General features: G+C 40.0%; 1 protein-coding gene and 1 long non-coding RNA gene across 2 annotated transcripts; both read left to right on the top strand.

The window, feature by feature from the left end:
* Window positions 1-12,314: 12,314 nt before the first annotated feature.
* On the top strand, window positions 12,315-13,161 carry LOC143218563 (uncharacterized; the record flags this gene model as incomplete). The annotated part of the gene is made up of 2 exons (XM_076443796.1): window positions 12,315-12,644; window positions 12,895-13,161. Coding segments are annotated over 2 exons (597 nt in total), but the record flags the coding sequence as incomplete, so codon positions are not given.
* Window positions 13,162-15,193: 2,032 nt separating this feature from the next.
* Window positions 15,194-16,637, top strand: LOC143218564 (uncharacterized). Its single transcript, XR_013011110.1, has 2 exons — window positions 15,194-16,391; window positions 16,476-16,637. It is a non-coding gene; the product is annotated as an uncharacterized LOC143218564 (long non-coding RNA).
* Window positions 16,638-16,998: the final 361 nt, after the last annotated feature.

A 16,998-nucleotide genomic window follows, 5' to 3' on the forward strand; every position in this document is an offset into this window, starting at 1 on the left:
CTATGCGAGGTAGCGAAAAACTGAATAGAATCACCCTTATGACAAATTTTGTCAGTTTTAATTTTGTACAGAATGGTCTTACCGCTAGGACGCATAGTTTTCGAGATATCCGCGCTCAAAGTTCACAATTTGTGAAAAAGATCTCCACAGCACAATTAGAGAATTTTTGAGCGCGGATATCTCGGAAACTATGAGAGATACTGAAAAACTGAACACAATCAATCTTATGGCACATATTGGCAACTTTAATTTTGTATAGAATGGTCTTACCGCTAGGGCGCATAGTTTTGCAGATATCCGCGCCCAAAGTTCACAATTTGTGAAAAAGATCTCCACAGCACAATTAGAGAACTTTGAGCGCGAATATCTCGGAAACTATGCGAGATATCGAAAAACTGAACAGAATCAATCTTATGCCACATATTGTGAGCTTTAATTTTGTATAGAATAGTCTTACCGCTAGGGCGCATAGTTTTGCAGATATCCACGCTCAATGTTCACAATTTGTGAAAAAGAACTCCACAGCACAATTAGAGAATTTTTGAGCGCGGATATCTCGGAAACTATGCGAGATACTGAAAAACTGAATAGAAACTCTCTTATGACAAATTTTGTCAGCTTTAATTTTGTATAGAATGGTCCTACCGCTAGGGCGCATAGTTTTGCAGATATCCGCGCTCAAAGTTCACAATTTGTGAAAAAGATCTCCACAGCACAATTAGAGAAATTTCAGCGCGAATATCTCGGAAACTATGCGAGGTAGCGAAAAACTGAATAGAATCACTCTTATGACAAATTTTGTCAGTTTTAATTTTGTATGGAATGGTCTTACCGTTAGGACGCACAGTTTTCAAGATATCCGCGCTCAAAGTTCACAATATGTGAAAAAGAACTCCACAGCACAATTTGCGAACTTTTAGCGCGGATATCTCGGAAACTATGCGAGATCGCGAAAAACTGAACACAATCAATCTTATGGCACATATTGTCAGCTTTAATTTTGTATAGAATGGTCTTACCGCTAGGGCGCATAGTTTCGCAGATATCCGCGCCCAAAGTTCACAATATTTGAAAAAGATCTCCACAGCACAATTAGAGAATTTTTGAGCGCGGATATCTCGGAAACTATGAGAGATACTGAAAAACTGAACACAATCAATCTTATGGCACATATTGGCAACTTTAATTTTGTATAGAATGGTCTTACCGCTAGGGCGCATAGTTTTGCAGATATCCGCGCCCAAAGTTCACAATTTGTGAAAAAGATCTCCACAGCACAATTAGAGAAATTTGAGCGCGAATATCTCGGAAACTATGCGAGGTAGCCAAAAACTGAATAGAATCACTCTTATGACAAATTTTGTCAGCTTTAATTTTGTGTAGAATGGTCTTACCGCTGGGACGCATAGTTTTCGAGATATCCGCGCACAACGTTCACGAATTGTGAAAAAGAACTCCACAGCACAATTAGAGAACTTTGAGCGAGGATATCTCGGAAACTATGCCAGATAGCGAAAAACTGAATAGGATCAATCTTATGGCACATATTGTCAGCTTTAATTTTGTATAGAATGGTCTTACCGCTGGGACGCATAGTTTTCGAGATATCTGCGCACAACGTTCACGAATTGTGAAAAAGAACTCCATAGCACAATTAGAGAACTTTGAGCGCGAATATCTCGGAAACTATGCGAGATATCGAAAAACTGAACAGAATCAATCTTATGCCACATATTGTGAGCTTTAATTTTGTATAGAATAGTCTTACCGCTAGGGCGCATAGTTTTGCAGATATCCGCGCCCAAAGTTCACAATTTGTGAAAAAGATCTCCACAGCACAATTAGAGAATTTTTGAGCGCGGATATCTCGGAAACTATGAGAGATACTGAAAAACTGAATAGAAACTCTCTTATGACAAATTTTGTCAGCTTTAATTTTGTATAGAATGGTCCTACCGCTAGGGCGCATAGTTTTGCAGATATCCGCGCTCAAAGTTCACAATTTGTGAAAAAGATCTCCACAGCACAATTAGAGAAATTTCAGCGCGAATATCTCGGAAACTATGCGAGGTAGCGAAAAACTGAATAGAATCACTCTTATGACAAATTTTGTCAGTTTTAATTTTGTATGGAATGGTCTTACCGTTAGGACGCACAGTTTTCAAGATATCCGCGCTCAAAGTTCACAATATGTGAAAAAGAACTCCACAGCACAATTTTTGAACTTTTAGCGCGGATATCTCGGAAACTATTCGAGATCGCGAAAAACTGAACACAATCAATCTTATGGCACATATTGGCAACTTTAATTTTGTATAGAATGGTCTTATCGCTAGGGCGCATAGTTTTGCAGATATCCGCGCTCAAAGTTCACAATTTGTGAAAAAGAACACCACAGCACAATTAGAGAAACTTGAGCGCTGATATCTCGGATACTATGCGAGATAGCGAAAAACTGAGCACAATCAATCTTATGGCACATATTGGCAACTTAATTTTGTATAGAATGGTCTTACCGCTAGGGCGCATGGTTTTGCAGATATCCGCGCTCAAAGTTCACAATTTGTGAAAAAGATCTCCACAGCAGAATTAGAGAAATTTCAGCGCGAATATCTCGGAAACTATGCGAGGTAGCGAAAAACTGAATAGAATCACTCTTATGACAAATTTTGTCAGCTTTAACTTTGTATAGAATGGTCTTACCGCTAGGACACATAGTTTTCGAGATATCCGCGCACAACGTTCACGAATTGTGAAAAAGAACTCCACAGCACAATTAGAGAACTTTGAGCGAGGATATCTCGGAAACTATGCGAGATAGCGAAAAACAGAATAGAATCACTCTTATGACAAATTTTGTCAGTTTTAATTTTGTATGGAATGGTCTTACCGTTAGGACGCACAGTTTTCAAGATATCCGCGCTCAAAGTTCACAATATGTGAAAAAGAACTCCACAGCACAATTTGTGAACTTTTAGCGCGGATATCTCGGAAACTATGCGAGATCGCGAAAAACTGAACACAATCAATCTTATGGCACATATTGTCAGCTTTAATTTTGTATAGAATGGTCTTACCGCTACGGCGCATAGTTTCGCAGATATCCGCGCCCAAAGTTCACAATATTTGAAAAAGATCTCCACAGCACAATTAGAGAATTTTTGAGCGCGGATATCTCGGAAACTATGAGAGATACTGAAAAACTGAACACAATCAATCTTATGGCACATATTGGCAACTTTAATTTTGTATAGAATGGTCTTACCGCTAGGGCGCATAGTTTTGCAGATATCCGCGCCCAAAGTTCACAATTTGTGAAAAAGATCTCCACAGCACAATTAGAGAAATTTGAGCGCGAATATCTCGGAAACTATGCGAGGTAGCCAAAAACTGAATAGAATCACTCTTATGACAAATTTTGTCAGCTTTAATTTTGTGTAGAATGGTCTTACCGCTAGGACGCATAGTTTTCGAGATATCCGCGCACAACGTTCACGAATTGTGAAAAAGAACTCCACAGCACAATTAGAGAACTTTGAGCGAGGATATCTCGGAAACTATGCCAGATAGCGAAAAACTGAATAGGATCAATCTTATGGCACATATTGTCAGCTTTAATTTTGTATAGAATGGTCTTACCGCTAGGACGCATAGTTTTCGAGATATCTGCGCACAACGTTCACGAATTGTGAAAAAGAACTCCATAGCACAATTAGAGAACTTTGAGCGCGAATATCTCGGAAACTATGCGAGATATCGAAAAACTGAACAGAATCAATCTTATGCCACATATTGTGAGCTTTAATTTTGTATAGAATAGTCTTACCGCTAGGGCGCATAGTTTTGCAGATATCCACGCTCAATGTTCACAATTTGTGAAAAAGAACTCCACAGCACAATTAGAGAATTTTTGAGCGCGGATATCTCGGAAACTATGCGAGATACTGAAAAACTGAATAGAAACTCTCTTATGACAAATTTTGTCAGCTTTAATTTTGTATAGAATGGTCCTACCGCTAGGGCGCATAGTTTTGCAGATATCCGCGCTCAAAGTTCACAATTTGTGAAAAAGATCTCCACAGCACAATTAGAGAAATTTCAGCGCGAATATCTCGGAAACTATGCGAGGTAGCGAAAAACTGAATAGAATCACTCTTATGACAAATTTTGTCAGTTTTAATTTTGTATGGAATGGTCTTACCGTTAGGACGCACAGTTTTCAAGATATCCGCGCTCAAAGTTCACAATATGTGAAAAAGAACTCCACAGCACAATTTGCGAACTTTTAGCGCGGATATCTCGGAAACTATGCGAGATCGCGAAAAACTGAACACAATCAATCTTATGGCACATATTGTCAGCTTTAATTTTGTATAGAATGGTCTTACCGCTAGGGCGCATAGTTTCGCAGATATCCGCGCCCAAAGTTCACAATATTTGAAAAAGATCTCCACAGCACAATTAGAGAATTTTTGAGCGCGGATATCTCGGAAACTATGAGAGATACTGAAAAACTGAACACAATCAATCTTATGGCACATATTGGCAACTTTAATTTTGTATAGAATGGTCTTACCGCTAGGGCGCATAGTTTTGCAGATATCCGCGCCCAAAGTTCACAATTTGTGAAAAAGATCTCCACAGCACAATTAGAGAAATTTGAGCGCGAATATCTCGGAAACTATGCGAGGTAGCCAAAAACTGAATAGAATCACTCTTATGACAAATTTTGTCAGCTTTAATTTTGTGTAGAATGGTCTTACCGCTGGGACGCATAGTTTTCGAGATATCCGCGCACAACGTTCACGAATTGTGAAAAAGAACTCCACAGCACAATTAGAGAACTTTGAGCGAGGATATCTCGGAAACTATGCCAGATAGCGAAAAACTGAATAGGATCAATCTTATGGCACATATTGTCAGCTTTAATTTTGTATAGAATGGTCTTACCGCTAGGACGCATAGTTTTCGAGATATCTGCGCACAACGTTCACGAATTGTGAAAAAGAACTCCATAGCACAATTAGAGAACTTTGAGCGCGAATATCTCGGAAACTATGCGAGATATCGAAAAACTGAACAGAATCAATCTTATGCCACATATTGTGAGCTTTAATTTTGTATAGAATAGTCTTACCGCTAGGGCGCATAGTTTTGCAGATATCCGCGCCCAAAGTTCACAATTTGTGAAAAAGATCTCCACAGCACAATTAGAGAATTTTTGAGCGCGGATATCTCGGAAACTATGAGAGATACTGAAAAACTGAACACAATCAATCTTATGGCACATATTGGCAACTTTAATTTTGTATAGAATGGTCCTACCGCTAGGGCGCATAGTTTTGCAGATATCCGCGCTCAAAGTTCACAATTTGTGAAAAAGATCTCCACAGCACAATTAGAGAAATTTCAGCGCGAATATCTCGGAAACTATGCGAGGTAGCGAAAAACTGAATAGAATCACTCTTATGACAAATTTTGTCAGCTTTAATTTTGTATAGAATGGTCTTACCGCTAGGACGCATAGTTTTCGAGATATCCGCGCACAACGTTGACGAATTGTGAAAAAGAACTCCACAGCACAATTAGAGAATTTTTGAGCGCGGATATCTCGGAAACTATGCGAGATACTGAAAAACTGAACACAATCAATCTTATGGCACATATTGGCAACTTTAATTTTGTATAGAATGGTCTTATCGCTAGGGCGCATAGTTTTGCAGATATCCGCGCTCAAAGTTCACAATTTGTGAAAAAGAACACCACAGCACAATTAGAGAAACTTGAGCGCTGATATCTCGGATACTATGCGAGATAGCGAAAAACTGAGCACAATCAATCTTATGGCACATATTGGCAACTTTAATTTTGTATAGAATGGTCTTACCGCTAGGGCGCATGGTTTTGCAGATATCCGCGCTCAAAGTTCACAATTTGTGAAAAAGATCTCCACAGCACAATTAGAGAAATTTCAGCGCGAATATCTCGGAAACTATGCGAGGTAGCGAAAAACTGAATAGAATCACTCTTATGACAAATTTTGTCAGCTTTAACTTTGTATAGAATGGTCTTACCGCTAGGACACATAGTTTTCGAGATATCCGCGCACAACGTTCACGAATTGTGAAAAAGAACTCCACAGCACAATTAGAGAACTTTGAGCGAGGATATCTCGGAAACTATGCGAGATAGCGAAAAACAGAATAGAATCACTCTTATGACAAATTTTGTCAGTTTTAATTTTGTATGGAATGGTCTTACCGTTAGGACGCACAGTTTTCAAGATATCCGCGCTCTAAGTTCACAATATGTGAAAAAGAACTCCACAGCACAATTTGTGAACTTTTAGCGCGGATATCTCGGAAACTATGCGAGATCGCGAAAAACTGAACACAATCAATCTTATGGCACATATTGTCAGCTTTAATTTTGTATAGAATGGTCTTACCGCTAGGGCGCATAGTTTTGCAGATATCCGCGCCCAAAGTTCACAATTTTTGAAAAAGATCTCCACAGCACAATTAGAGAATTTTTGAGCGCGGATATCTCGGAAACTATGAGAGATACTGAAAAACTGAACACAATCAATCTTATGGCACATATTGGCAACTTTAATTTTGTATAGAATGGTCTTACCGCTAGGGCGCATAGTTTTGCAGATATCCGCGCCCAAAGTTCACAATTTGTGAAAAAGATCTCCACAGCACAATTAGAGAAATTTGAGCGCGAATATCTCGGAAACTATGCGAGGTAGCCAAAAACTGAATAGAATCACTCTTATGACAAATTTTGTCAGCTTTAATTTTGTGTAGAATGGTCTTACCGCTAGGACGCATAGTTTTCGAGATATCCGCGCACAACGTTCACGAATTGTGAAAAAGAACTCCACAGCACAATTAGAGAACTTTGAGCGAGGATATCTCGGAAACTATGCGAGATATCGAAAAACTGAACAGAATCAATCTTATGCCACATGTTGTGAGCTTTAATTTGGTATAGAATAGTCTTCCCGCTAGGGCGCATAATTTTGCAGATATCCACGCTCAATGTTCACAATTTGTGAAAAAGAACTCCACAGCACAATTAGAGAATTTTTGAGCGCGGATATCTCGGAAACTATGCGAGATACTGAAAGACTGAACACAATCAATCTTATGGCACATATTGGCAGCTTTAATTTTGTATAGAATGGTCTTACCGCTAGGGCGCATAGTTTTGCAGATATCCGCGCTCAAAGTTCACAATTTGTGAAAAAGATCTCCACAGCACAATTAGAGAAATTTGAGCGCGAATATCTCGGAAACTATGCGAGGTAGCGAAAAACTGAATAGAATCACTCTTATGACAAATTTTGTCAGCTTTAATTTTGTATAGAATGGTCTTACCGCTAGGACGCATAGTTTTCGAGATATCCGCGCACAACGTTCACGAATTGTGAAAAAGATCTCCACAGCACAATTAGAGAAATTTCAGCGCGAATATCTCGGAAACTATGCGAGGTAGCCAAAAACTGAATAGAATCACTCTTATGACAAATTTTGTCAGCTTTAATTTTGTGTAGAATGGTCTTACCGCTAGGACGCATAGTTTTCGAGATATCCGCGCACAACGTTCACGAATTGTGAAAAAGAACTCCACAGCACAATTAGAGAACTTTGAGCGAGGATATCTCGGAAACTATGCCAGATAGCGAAAAACTGAATAGAATCACACTCTTATGACAAATTTTGTCAGTTTTAATTTTGTATAGAATGGTCTTACCGCTAGGACGCATAGTTTTCGAGATATCTGCGCACAACGTTCACGAATTGTGAAAAAGAACTCCATAGCACAATTAGAGAACTTTGAGCGCGAATATCTCGGAAACTATGCGAGATATCGAAAAACTGAACAGAATCAATCTTATGCCACATGTTGTGAGCTTTAATTTGGTATAGAATGGTCTTACCGCTAGGGCGCATAGTTTTGCAGATATCCGCGCCCAAAGTTCACAATTTGTGAAAAAGATCTCCACAGCACAATTAGAGAAATTTGAGCGCGAATATCTCGGAAACTATGCGAGGTAGCCAAAAACTGAATAGAATCACTCTTATGACAAATTTTGTCAGCTTTAATTTTGTGTAGAATGGTCTTACCGCTAGGACGCATAGTTTTCGAGATATCCGCGCACAACGTTCACGAATTGTGAAAAAGAACTCCACAGCACAATTAGAGAACTTTGAGCGAGGATATCTCGGAAACTATGCCAGATAGCGAAAAACTGAATAGAATCAATCTTATGCCACATGTTGTGAGCTTTAATTTGGTATAGAATAGTCTTCCCGCTAGGGCGCATAGTTTTGCAGATATCCACGCTCAATGTTCACAATTTGTGAAAAAGAACTCCACAGCACAATTAGAGAATTTTTGAGCGCTGATATCTCGGAAACTATGCGAGATACTGAAAGACTGAACACAATCAATCTTATGGCACATATTGGCAACTTTAATTTTGTATAGAATGGTCTTACCGCTAGGGCGCATAGTTTTGCAGATATCCGCGCCCAAAGTTCACAATTTGTGAAAAAGATCTCCACAGCACAATTAGAGAAATTTGAGCGCGAATATCTCGGAAACTATGCGAGGTAGCGAAAAACTGAATAGAATCACTCTTATGACAAATTTTGTCAGCTTTAATTTTGTATAGAATGGTCTTACCGTTAGGACGCACAGTTTTCAAGATATCCGCGCTCAATGTTCACAATATGTGAAAAAGAACTCCACAGCACAATTAGAGAACTTTGAGCGAGGATATCTCGGAAACTATGCCAGATAGCGAAAAACTGAATAGAATCACACTCTTATGACAAATTTTGTCAGTTTTAATTTTGTATAGAATGGTCTTACCGCTAGGACGCATAGTTTTCGAGATATCTGCGCACAACGTTCACGAATTGTGAAAAAGAACTCCATAGCACAATTAGAGAACTTTGAGCGCGAATATCTCGGAAACTATGCGAGATATCGAAAAACTGAACAGAATCAATCTTATGCCACATGTTGTGAGCTTTAATTTGGTATAGAATAGTCTTCCCGCTAGGGCGCATAGTTTTGCAGATATCCACGCTCAATGTTCACAATTTGTGAAAAAGAACTCCACAGCACAATTAGAGAATTTTTGAGCGCTGATATCTCGGAAACTATGCGAGATACTGAAAGACTGAACACAATCAATCTTATGGCACATATTGGCAACTTTAATTTTGTATAGAATGGTCTTACCGCTAGGGCGCATAGTTTTGCAGATATCCGCGCCCAAAGTTCACAATTTGTGAAAAAGATCTCCACAGCACAATTAGAGAAATTTGACCGCGAATATCTCGGAAACTATGCGAGGTAGCGAAAAACTGAATAGAATCACTCTTATGACAAATTTTGTCAGCTTTAATTTTGTATAGAATGGTCTTACCGTTAGGACGCACAGTTTTCAAGATATCCGCGCTCAATGTTCACAATATGTGAAAAAGAACTTCACAGCACAATTTGTGAACTTTGAGCGCGGATATCTCGGAAACTATGCGAGATCGCGAAAAACGGAACACAATCAATCTTATGCCACATATTCTGAGCTTTAATTTTGTATAGAATGGTCTTACAGCTAGGGCACATAGTTTTGCAGATATCCGCGCTCAAAGTTCACAATTTGTGAAAAAGAACTCCACAGCACAATTAGAGAATTTTTGAGCGCGGATATCTCGGAAACTATGCGAGATACTGAAAAACTGAATAGAAACTCTCTTATGACAAATTTTGTCAGCTTTAATTTTGTGTAGAATGGTCTTACCGCTAGGACGCATAGTTTTCGCACAATTAGAGAACTTTGAGCGAGGATATGTCGGAAACTATGCCAGATAGCGAAAAACTGAATAGGATCAATCTTATGGCACATATTGTCAGCTTTAATTTTGTATAGAATGGTCTTACCGTTAGGACGCACAGTTTTCAAGATATCCGCGCTCAATGTTCACAATATGTGAAAAAGATCTCCACAGCACAATTAGGGAACTTTGAGCCCGAATATCTCGGAAACTATGCGAGATAGCGAAAAACTGAATAGAATCAATCTTATGCCACATATTGTGAGCTTTAATTTTGTATAGAATGGTCTTACCACTGGGGCGCATAGTTTTGCAGATATCCGCGCTCAAATTTCACAATTTGTGAAAAAGAACTCCACAGCACAATTAGAGAATTTTTAAGCGCGGATATCTCGGAAACTATGCGAGATACTGAAAAACTGAATAGAAACTCTCCTATGACAAATTTTGTCAGCTTTAATTTTGTATAGAATGGTCTTACCGCTAGGGCGCATAGTTTTGCAGATATCAGCGCTCAAAGTTCACAATTTGTGAAAAAGATCTCCACAGCACAATTAGAGAATTTTTGAGCGCTGATATCTCGGAAACCATGCGAGATAGCGAAAAACTGAACACAATCAATTTTATGGCACATATTGGCAACTTTAATTTTGTATAGAATGGTCTTACCGCTAGGGCGCATAGTTTTGCAGATATCAGCGCTCAAAGTTCACAATTTGTGAAAAAGATCTCCACAGCACAATTAGAGAAATTTGAGCGCGAATATCTCGGAAACTATGCGAGGTAGCGAAAAACTGAATAGAATCACTCTTATGACAAATTTTGTCAGCTTTAATTTTGTATAGAATGGTCTTACCGCTAGGGCGCATAGTTTTGCAGATATCCGCGCTCAAAGTTCACAATTTGTGAAAAAGAACTCCACAGCACAATTAGAGAACTTTGAGGGAGGATATCTCGGAAACTATGCGAGATAGCGAAAAACTGAATAGAATCACTCTTATGACAAATTTTGTCAGTTTTAATTTTGTATGGAATAGTCTTACCGCTAGGGCGCATAGTTTTGCAGATATCCGCGCTCAAAGTTCACAATTTGTGAAAAAGAACTCCACAGCACAATTAGAGAACTTTGAGGGAGGATATCTCGGAAACTATGCCAGATAGCGAAAAACTGAATAGGATCAATCTTATGGCACATATTGTCAGCTTTAATTTTGTATAGAATGGTCTTACCGTTAGGACGCACAGTTTTCAAGATACCCGCGCTCAATGTTCACAATATGTGAAAAAGAACTCCACAGCACAATTAGGGAACTTTGAGCCCGAATATCTCGGAAACTATGCGAGATAGCGAAAAACTGAATAGTATCAATCTTATGCCACATATTGTGAGCTTTAATTTTGTATAGAATGGTCTTACCGCTGGGGCGCATAGTTTTGCAGATATCCGCCTTCAAAGTTCACAATTTGTGAAAAAGAACTCCACAGCACAATTAGAGAATTTTTGAGCGCGGATATCTCGGAAACTATGCGGGATACTGAAAAACTGAATAGAAACTCTCTTATGACAAATTTTGTCAGCTTTAATTTTGTATAGTATGGTCTTTTACCGCTAGGAAGCATAGTTTTCGATGTTCGATGTCCTGAACAGTATTGCAGCTGCTATCCAAGTCACAACAGTGGTACCGAGATACGTTGCCCAACAGAAAGCGACTCGAACTTCGTCATAAACGTTTTACCCACCAGGTATATTCAGGTGAGTACGCGTGACTCATCGATACTCCCTGAAGAGTATCTGCGGAGTCACGGAAAACGAGAAGAAAAATTACAAGCCCATCGATAGAATCATCGAAAGATGATAAAGTCCCTGTATTCGTAGGGGATGTAGCGTAACGACGTCGGTCACTCTAGCATTTTATTAACCTTTAGCACCGTAAAAAGTAGCGATTCTGAGGCGCCACTAGAAATTGCTGTACATACCATTATTTAAAATATTGTTTACATTATTAGATATATTGGTATCAATTAATTACTAAACGTTTAACTATTGTATGAGGTATTATATCAATTTACATATATATTTACAAAAAACAAAAACAAATGAAAATACCTATTTATTTCGTTGACCACCGGTTAAAATGACCGGTTCCAGATTTTTCATTTTACAATTATTGAAATAATAAAAATGATATGTATGTCTCATAGACTGCCTCGTGTTACCAGAACTTTCACTTTCCTTTACATAACGTGCTAATTGCAAGTAACAGAAAGCGTGACCGCAGTCGGTACTACGATGAAAAGAAGATACACAAATTGTTATTTCAGATACAATGTAAAAGCTCTGCGGATTGGTCAGACTTCCGCGCCTCCAATTTGTTCCCTGCGCGGAGAGTAGAGTCCATCTTCTTCAAAATGTGCAAATTACCGAAGGACAGAAGCCTCGCGGATATCGCGCGGTAACTCGGCGCGGAGTCGGTCAGCAGATTAATATTTCAATCGTACGGCAACGAGGGTGTGAATCTGACGAAAAAACACCTCGAGGGATTCCCAAAATTGGAACGATTGATTCTGTCGTCCAACAATGTCAACAACCTCGGCAACGATTTATTCGCGGACAAACCGGAGCTGACGTGGCTCGACCTGCGAGCAAACAATGTTCGCCTACGGTTGGACACCTTTCAGAACTCTAGTAATCTGACGGTGCTCGAGTTGGGCCAGAATCATATATGTAACGAGCATCGAACCGGATGTGTTCGACAAATTGACGAAATTGACTTTGCTCAATCTATGGCAGAATAGACTGACGAAGACTTCTCTGATGTCCTTGGATATCAATTCGAACGAATTGACCGCTTTGCCCGAGGAGGTCTTTTTCAATCTTACCAACCTGCAGGTTTTGAACTTGTCCGGGAACAATTTTACGTCGTTGCCGGCCAAGATCTTCCAACGCAACAGGAAATTAGACATTGTGACCATGTATGGAAACAAACGGAACATGACGAGAGACCCTCCCGGGGGGATTGTTCGCGAATCTAACTAAATTGACGGTGGTACAGCTCAGAAGCGACGGTTTAGTCACCCTCCCAGAAGATTTGTTTCGGGGTTCCAGCTCGATAAACACTATCGAGTTGGAAAGAAATTATCTCGCGTCTCTTCCGAAGGATATATCAAAGGACTGCACAGTTTGTCGGTACTGAAACTCTATCTGAATGAATTAACATCGCTGCCCGATGGAATTTTCTCGGACACGCAGGCCTTGACTGAAATCGATCTATCAGAGAATCATTTTACTTCAATATCCAGGTAAATATTCATGAAATGAAATGCTTCATCCCTTCCTTTAGGCACTATTTACATTCCCGAACATAAAAGGAGACATCCATAAAGAATACGCATGTTTTTTTCATACTTTACACATATGCTAAGTGTCAGTGTAATCAGCAACTTTGAATCGACGTTTGTTAGTTGCAATTATTTAAATTAAACAATTGTTTAAATCGTTACAGGAACTTATTTCAAGACTTACTATCGCTGAGCATATTGGATATGTCGATAATCAGTTACAAACAATACATCATGCAAGCTTCAAATCATTGGAGAAACTAAAAATTGCAAGATTTTCTAACAATCTGCTCACGTTGAATAGTTCATTGTCTCTGTACCGTGACGAAATTTGGAACATATCACCGTTCCATCATTGCGCTTCCTTAGAAGAATTGTACCTTGCCAAGAATAATATTTCCGAGATATTTACTGATTGGACTGTCAACAGCGTAAAATTAAAAAAATTGGATTTGAGATACAATCGGATACCTCACATTTCGGTAAGTATACATATCAATCCTGGGCATTATCCAAATACATAAATTATTTCAGAAATAATAGTTAAAATATACAGGGTGTCCCAAAACAAGTGAAAATCCCGAAAGGGGGTGGTTCCTGAGACCATTCTAAGAGACATTTTCAACTGCGGCTTTGTTTAGGAGTTATTAACGCCCTGGCCCGACGCGCCAAGCCGCGCCGGCAAGCGAGTGTCGCGGTACGCCGTGACATCGCATCGTGACGGCGCGGCGGCCCAGGCGCGCTCTGATTGGTCCGTGTTTTTCGTTAATAACTCCTAAACAAAGCCGCAGTTGACTTTGGTGCATAGGAAAATGTCTCTTAGAATAGTCTCAGGAACCACCCCCTTTCGGGATTTTCACTTGTTTTGGGACACCCTGTATAATGTTACCATCTTATTTGGCTACGCGTTACTTGAAATAATCACGTATCATTTCGTTAGAACAGAACATTATTTCAAATGATCACTTTTTATCGTATTTCAAATAAAACGTGCCCTACCCTGTGATACATAGTACTGATAGTACATAATCGGATCTGTAACATACTAAAGCGTCGAAATTTTATATGAAACATTTCAGGCCGAAGATCTGCAATTCACATCGAATGAAATTCAAGTGGACCTAAGGTACAACAATATAACTCACATCTACCTCAACACCGCGGAACGTTTAATGACGTTCCAAAAAGTCGAGCGTCCCGTAGTGATACTAGTGGAAGACAATCCAATAGCTCGCGACCGTGATTTGTTTGATTTTCTTCGTTATTTAGAGGGGAACATGCACCCCTATGTTCAAAACTATTTTCATATCAGTAGTATATATAGGCGGGTTCTAATTCACTTTTCACTTCACGGGAGAGCGGTACCGCCACTTCACGGGAGAGCGGTACCGCCGAGCGGTATTGCACGAGCATATATTACGTCATATTTTTAATGGAATTATTGCATCATGTTTTTGGGGGAGGGGGGGGGGATACAGCCCATATCTTGAAAGATGGGGGAGGGGGGGGGCAGTTTCCAGGTATTGCATTCAAGACCAGTTTCCAGGTATTACGAACGTGTCCGAACGTGTTTATGTTTTCACGTCTCTACATGCAAGACTGTTTATGTCAGTCATCGCCGCTATCGTAAAACATTCATTTGAACGGAGTTCAATGAACTTCTTGTTTAATTTCATAAATATATACAACGGTCCCCTCTGAAAGATTTATGTAAGAGGGCCAGTCAATAATTTTTCTCAACATCGATTTGTCGAGGACCAACGGTTTTTCTCACGTGCGGAAATTTCGACGAACGTCTAATCTCGCGAGTTCGTCTTGTTTACTTTCGTACAACGGCCCCCTCTTATCGATGTAGTGCAAGAGGACCGTGTCGCTGTTTCCGTCTGTCATCGCCATACAGCCAGCCGTCGTATACAGCCAGCCGTCGTAAACATTCATTAAGAGTAACATTTACAATAATTTTCATCCATCTTTTTTATCGTAGTTGGGGTGGGGATGGCAAGAATAAAAGAACAGGGTGCGATGGAACGCGAAGTCTTCGTAAACGGTCCATCGTTGCAAGCGTTTATCGTGTTGAGATTTGGATCGCCGACAAACTGCTGACATTCGACGAGGATCTATCATCCAGTTATTATGTGTTTCCAAATCAAACCACGCGCCACTGCCAGGGAGAAGGCAGTCAGATTCGTCTCTCCATTTGACTGGCACCTGTGCTACCAAGGAACCGTCTACTCCGACATCGACGGCCAAGAAGTCTGCCAGCGTTGTAGCCCGCTCGTACGAGGAACCGGAGAGGCATTCCACATCCACTCCATCCAATGGATAAGATGGATGAAAAACACCTGTGCAAACTGTAAAGGGCCACTGTTCCACACGCAACCCCCGCTGGACTGCAGCGAATGTGGGACAAGGCTAAGCATAGTCATGGCCAAAACAATATTCAGGGACAGCCCACACCTTGAGGAACTCCGGCAATATCTGCTCCCACCGAGAGCCAACAATCCGGCGCCCTAATGCCGCTTCATCATCTGTTCTACGGCACGGTCCCCTCTTAAAGATCTTCTTAGAGGACCGTGTCGCTGTTTCCGTCTGCCATCGCCACCCAGCTATCATAAACACTCATTTGAACTGTGCTCGATAAATAATTTTTTCACATTAGCGACAATAAATAAAAGCGTGGAGCGCTAAACTGACACGGTCCCCACTTAAAGATCTTCTGCGACACGGTCCCCTCTTAAAGATCTTCTACGACACGGTCCCCTCTTAAAGATCTTAGAGGACTGTATCGCTGTTTCCGTCTGCCATCGCCACCCAGCTATCGTAAACACTCATTTGAACGGAGTTCGATGAGCGTCTTGTTTAATTTCATACATATATACAACGGTCCCCTCTGAAAGATTTATGTAAGAGGGCCAGCCAAAAATTTTTCTCAACATCGATTTGTCGAGGACCAATGGTTTTTCTCACGTGCGGTTGGACCCGTCGGTTTCTCACGAGCGGAGATTTCGATGAACATCTTATTTAATTTCGTGGGGGTGGAGATTTCCCTACTTCTTTTTCCGGGTGGGGATACATGTATAAAAGAATGGGTGCAGTCGATGCTCTTATTCTAACATTTTCGTCACGATGGAAAGAGTAACTCATATCGTTGTAGAGGAGGAGAATGTATCCCTGGCTGATGCAATGGAGTTGGTGGTAAGTACAAAGAAATATTATAAGTAATATGTTATATTATTGATATAGTGTTATTTTATATTACAATTTTTATATTATCAACAGATGTTTGCTTCCGACGAAGAGAGGGCCGCGTTTATGCGTGGATGGTTGCATGCGATGCGTGCATATAATATTCCTATGGAGAATTCGAATGTGATCACGACAGTCAGGGTAGTGTTCGAGAATCCGGTGAGTAAAGTTAAAATAATTTTATATATTTATTAATTAAAAAATTAATACTTAATAACATTTTTTTCTTTTTACAGCAGGAAGAGGAAGAATAAAACATATATTTCTTAAAATAATATATTTATTTAAAAAAATAAAAATTTTTTATACTTTCATTATATAGGTTTTTTATTTCTTAATTTATTTTCGTTCGAGCGCCGATTCTTTCGCGATTCCACAGACATCTACACCACGAGGGGTTGGCGGGATTGTGCCGGGATCGACTCCGATCGGCACGTTGTCGCAGTTCAATCCGCTGGCGTATCTGCAGAATCTCGACCAGGCGCGATGCTCCTTCATGGGATCATCGTCCTCGTCCCATAGAGCCAACCGTATGCGACATTCGAAACATTCGACG

The sequence above is a fragment of the Lasioglossum baleicum genome, chromosome 19 (assembly GCF_051020765.1).
Source record: "Lasioglossum baleicum chromosome 19, iyLasBale1, whole genome shotgun sequence".
Taxonomy (NCBI): Eukaryota; Metazoa; Arthropoda; class Insecta; order Hymenoptera; family Halictidae; genus Lasioglossum; species Lasioglossum baleicum.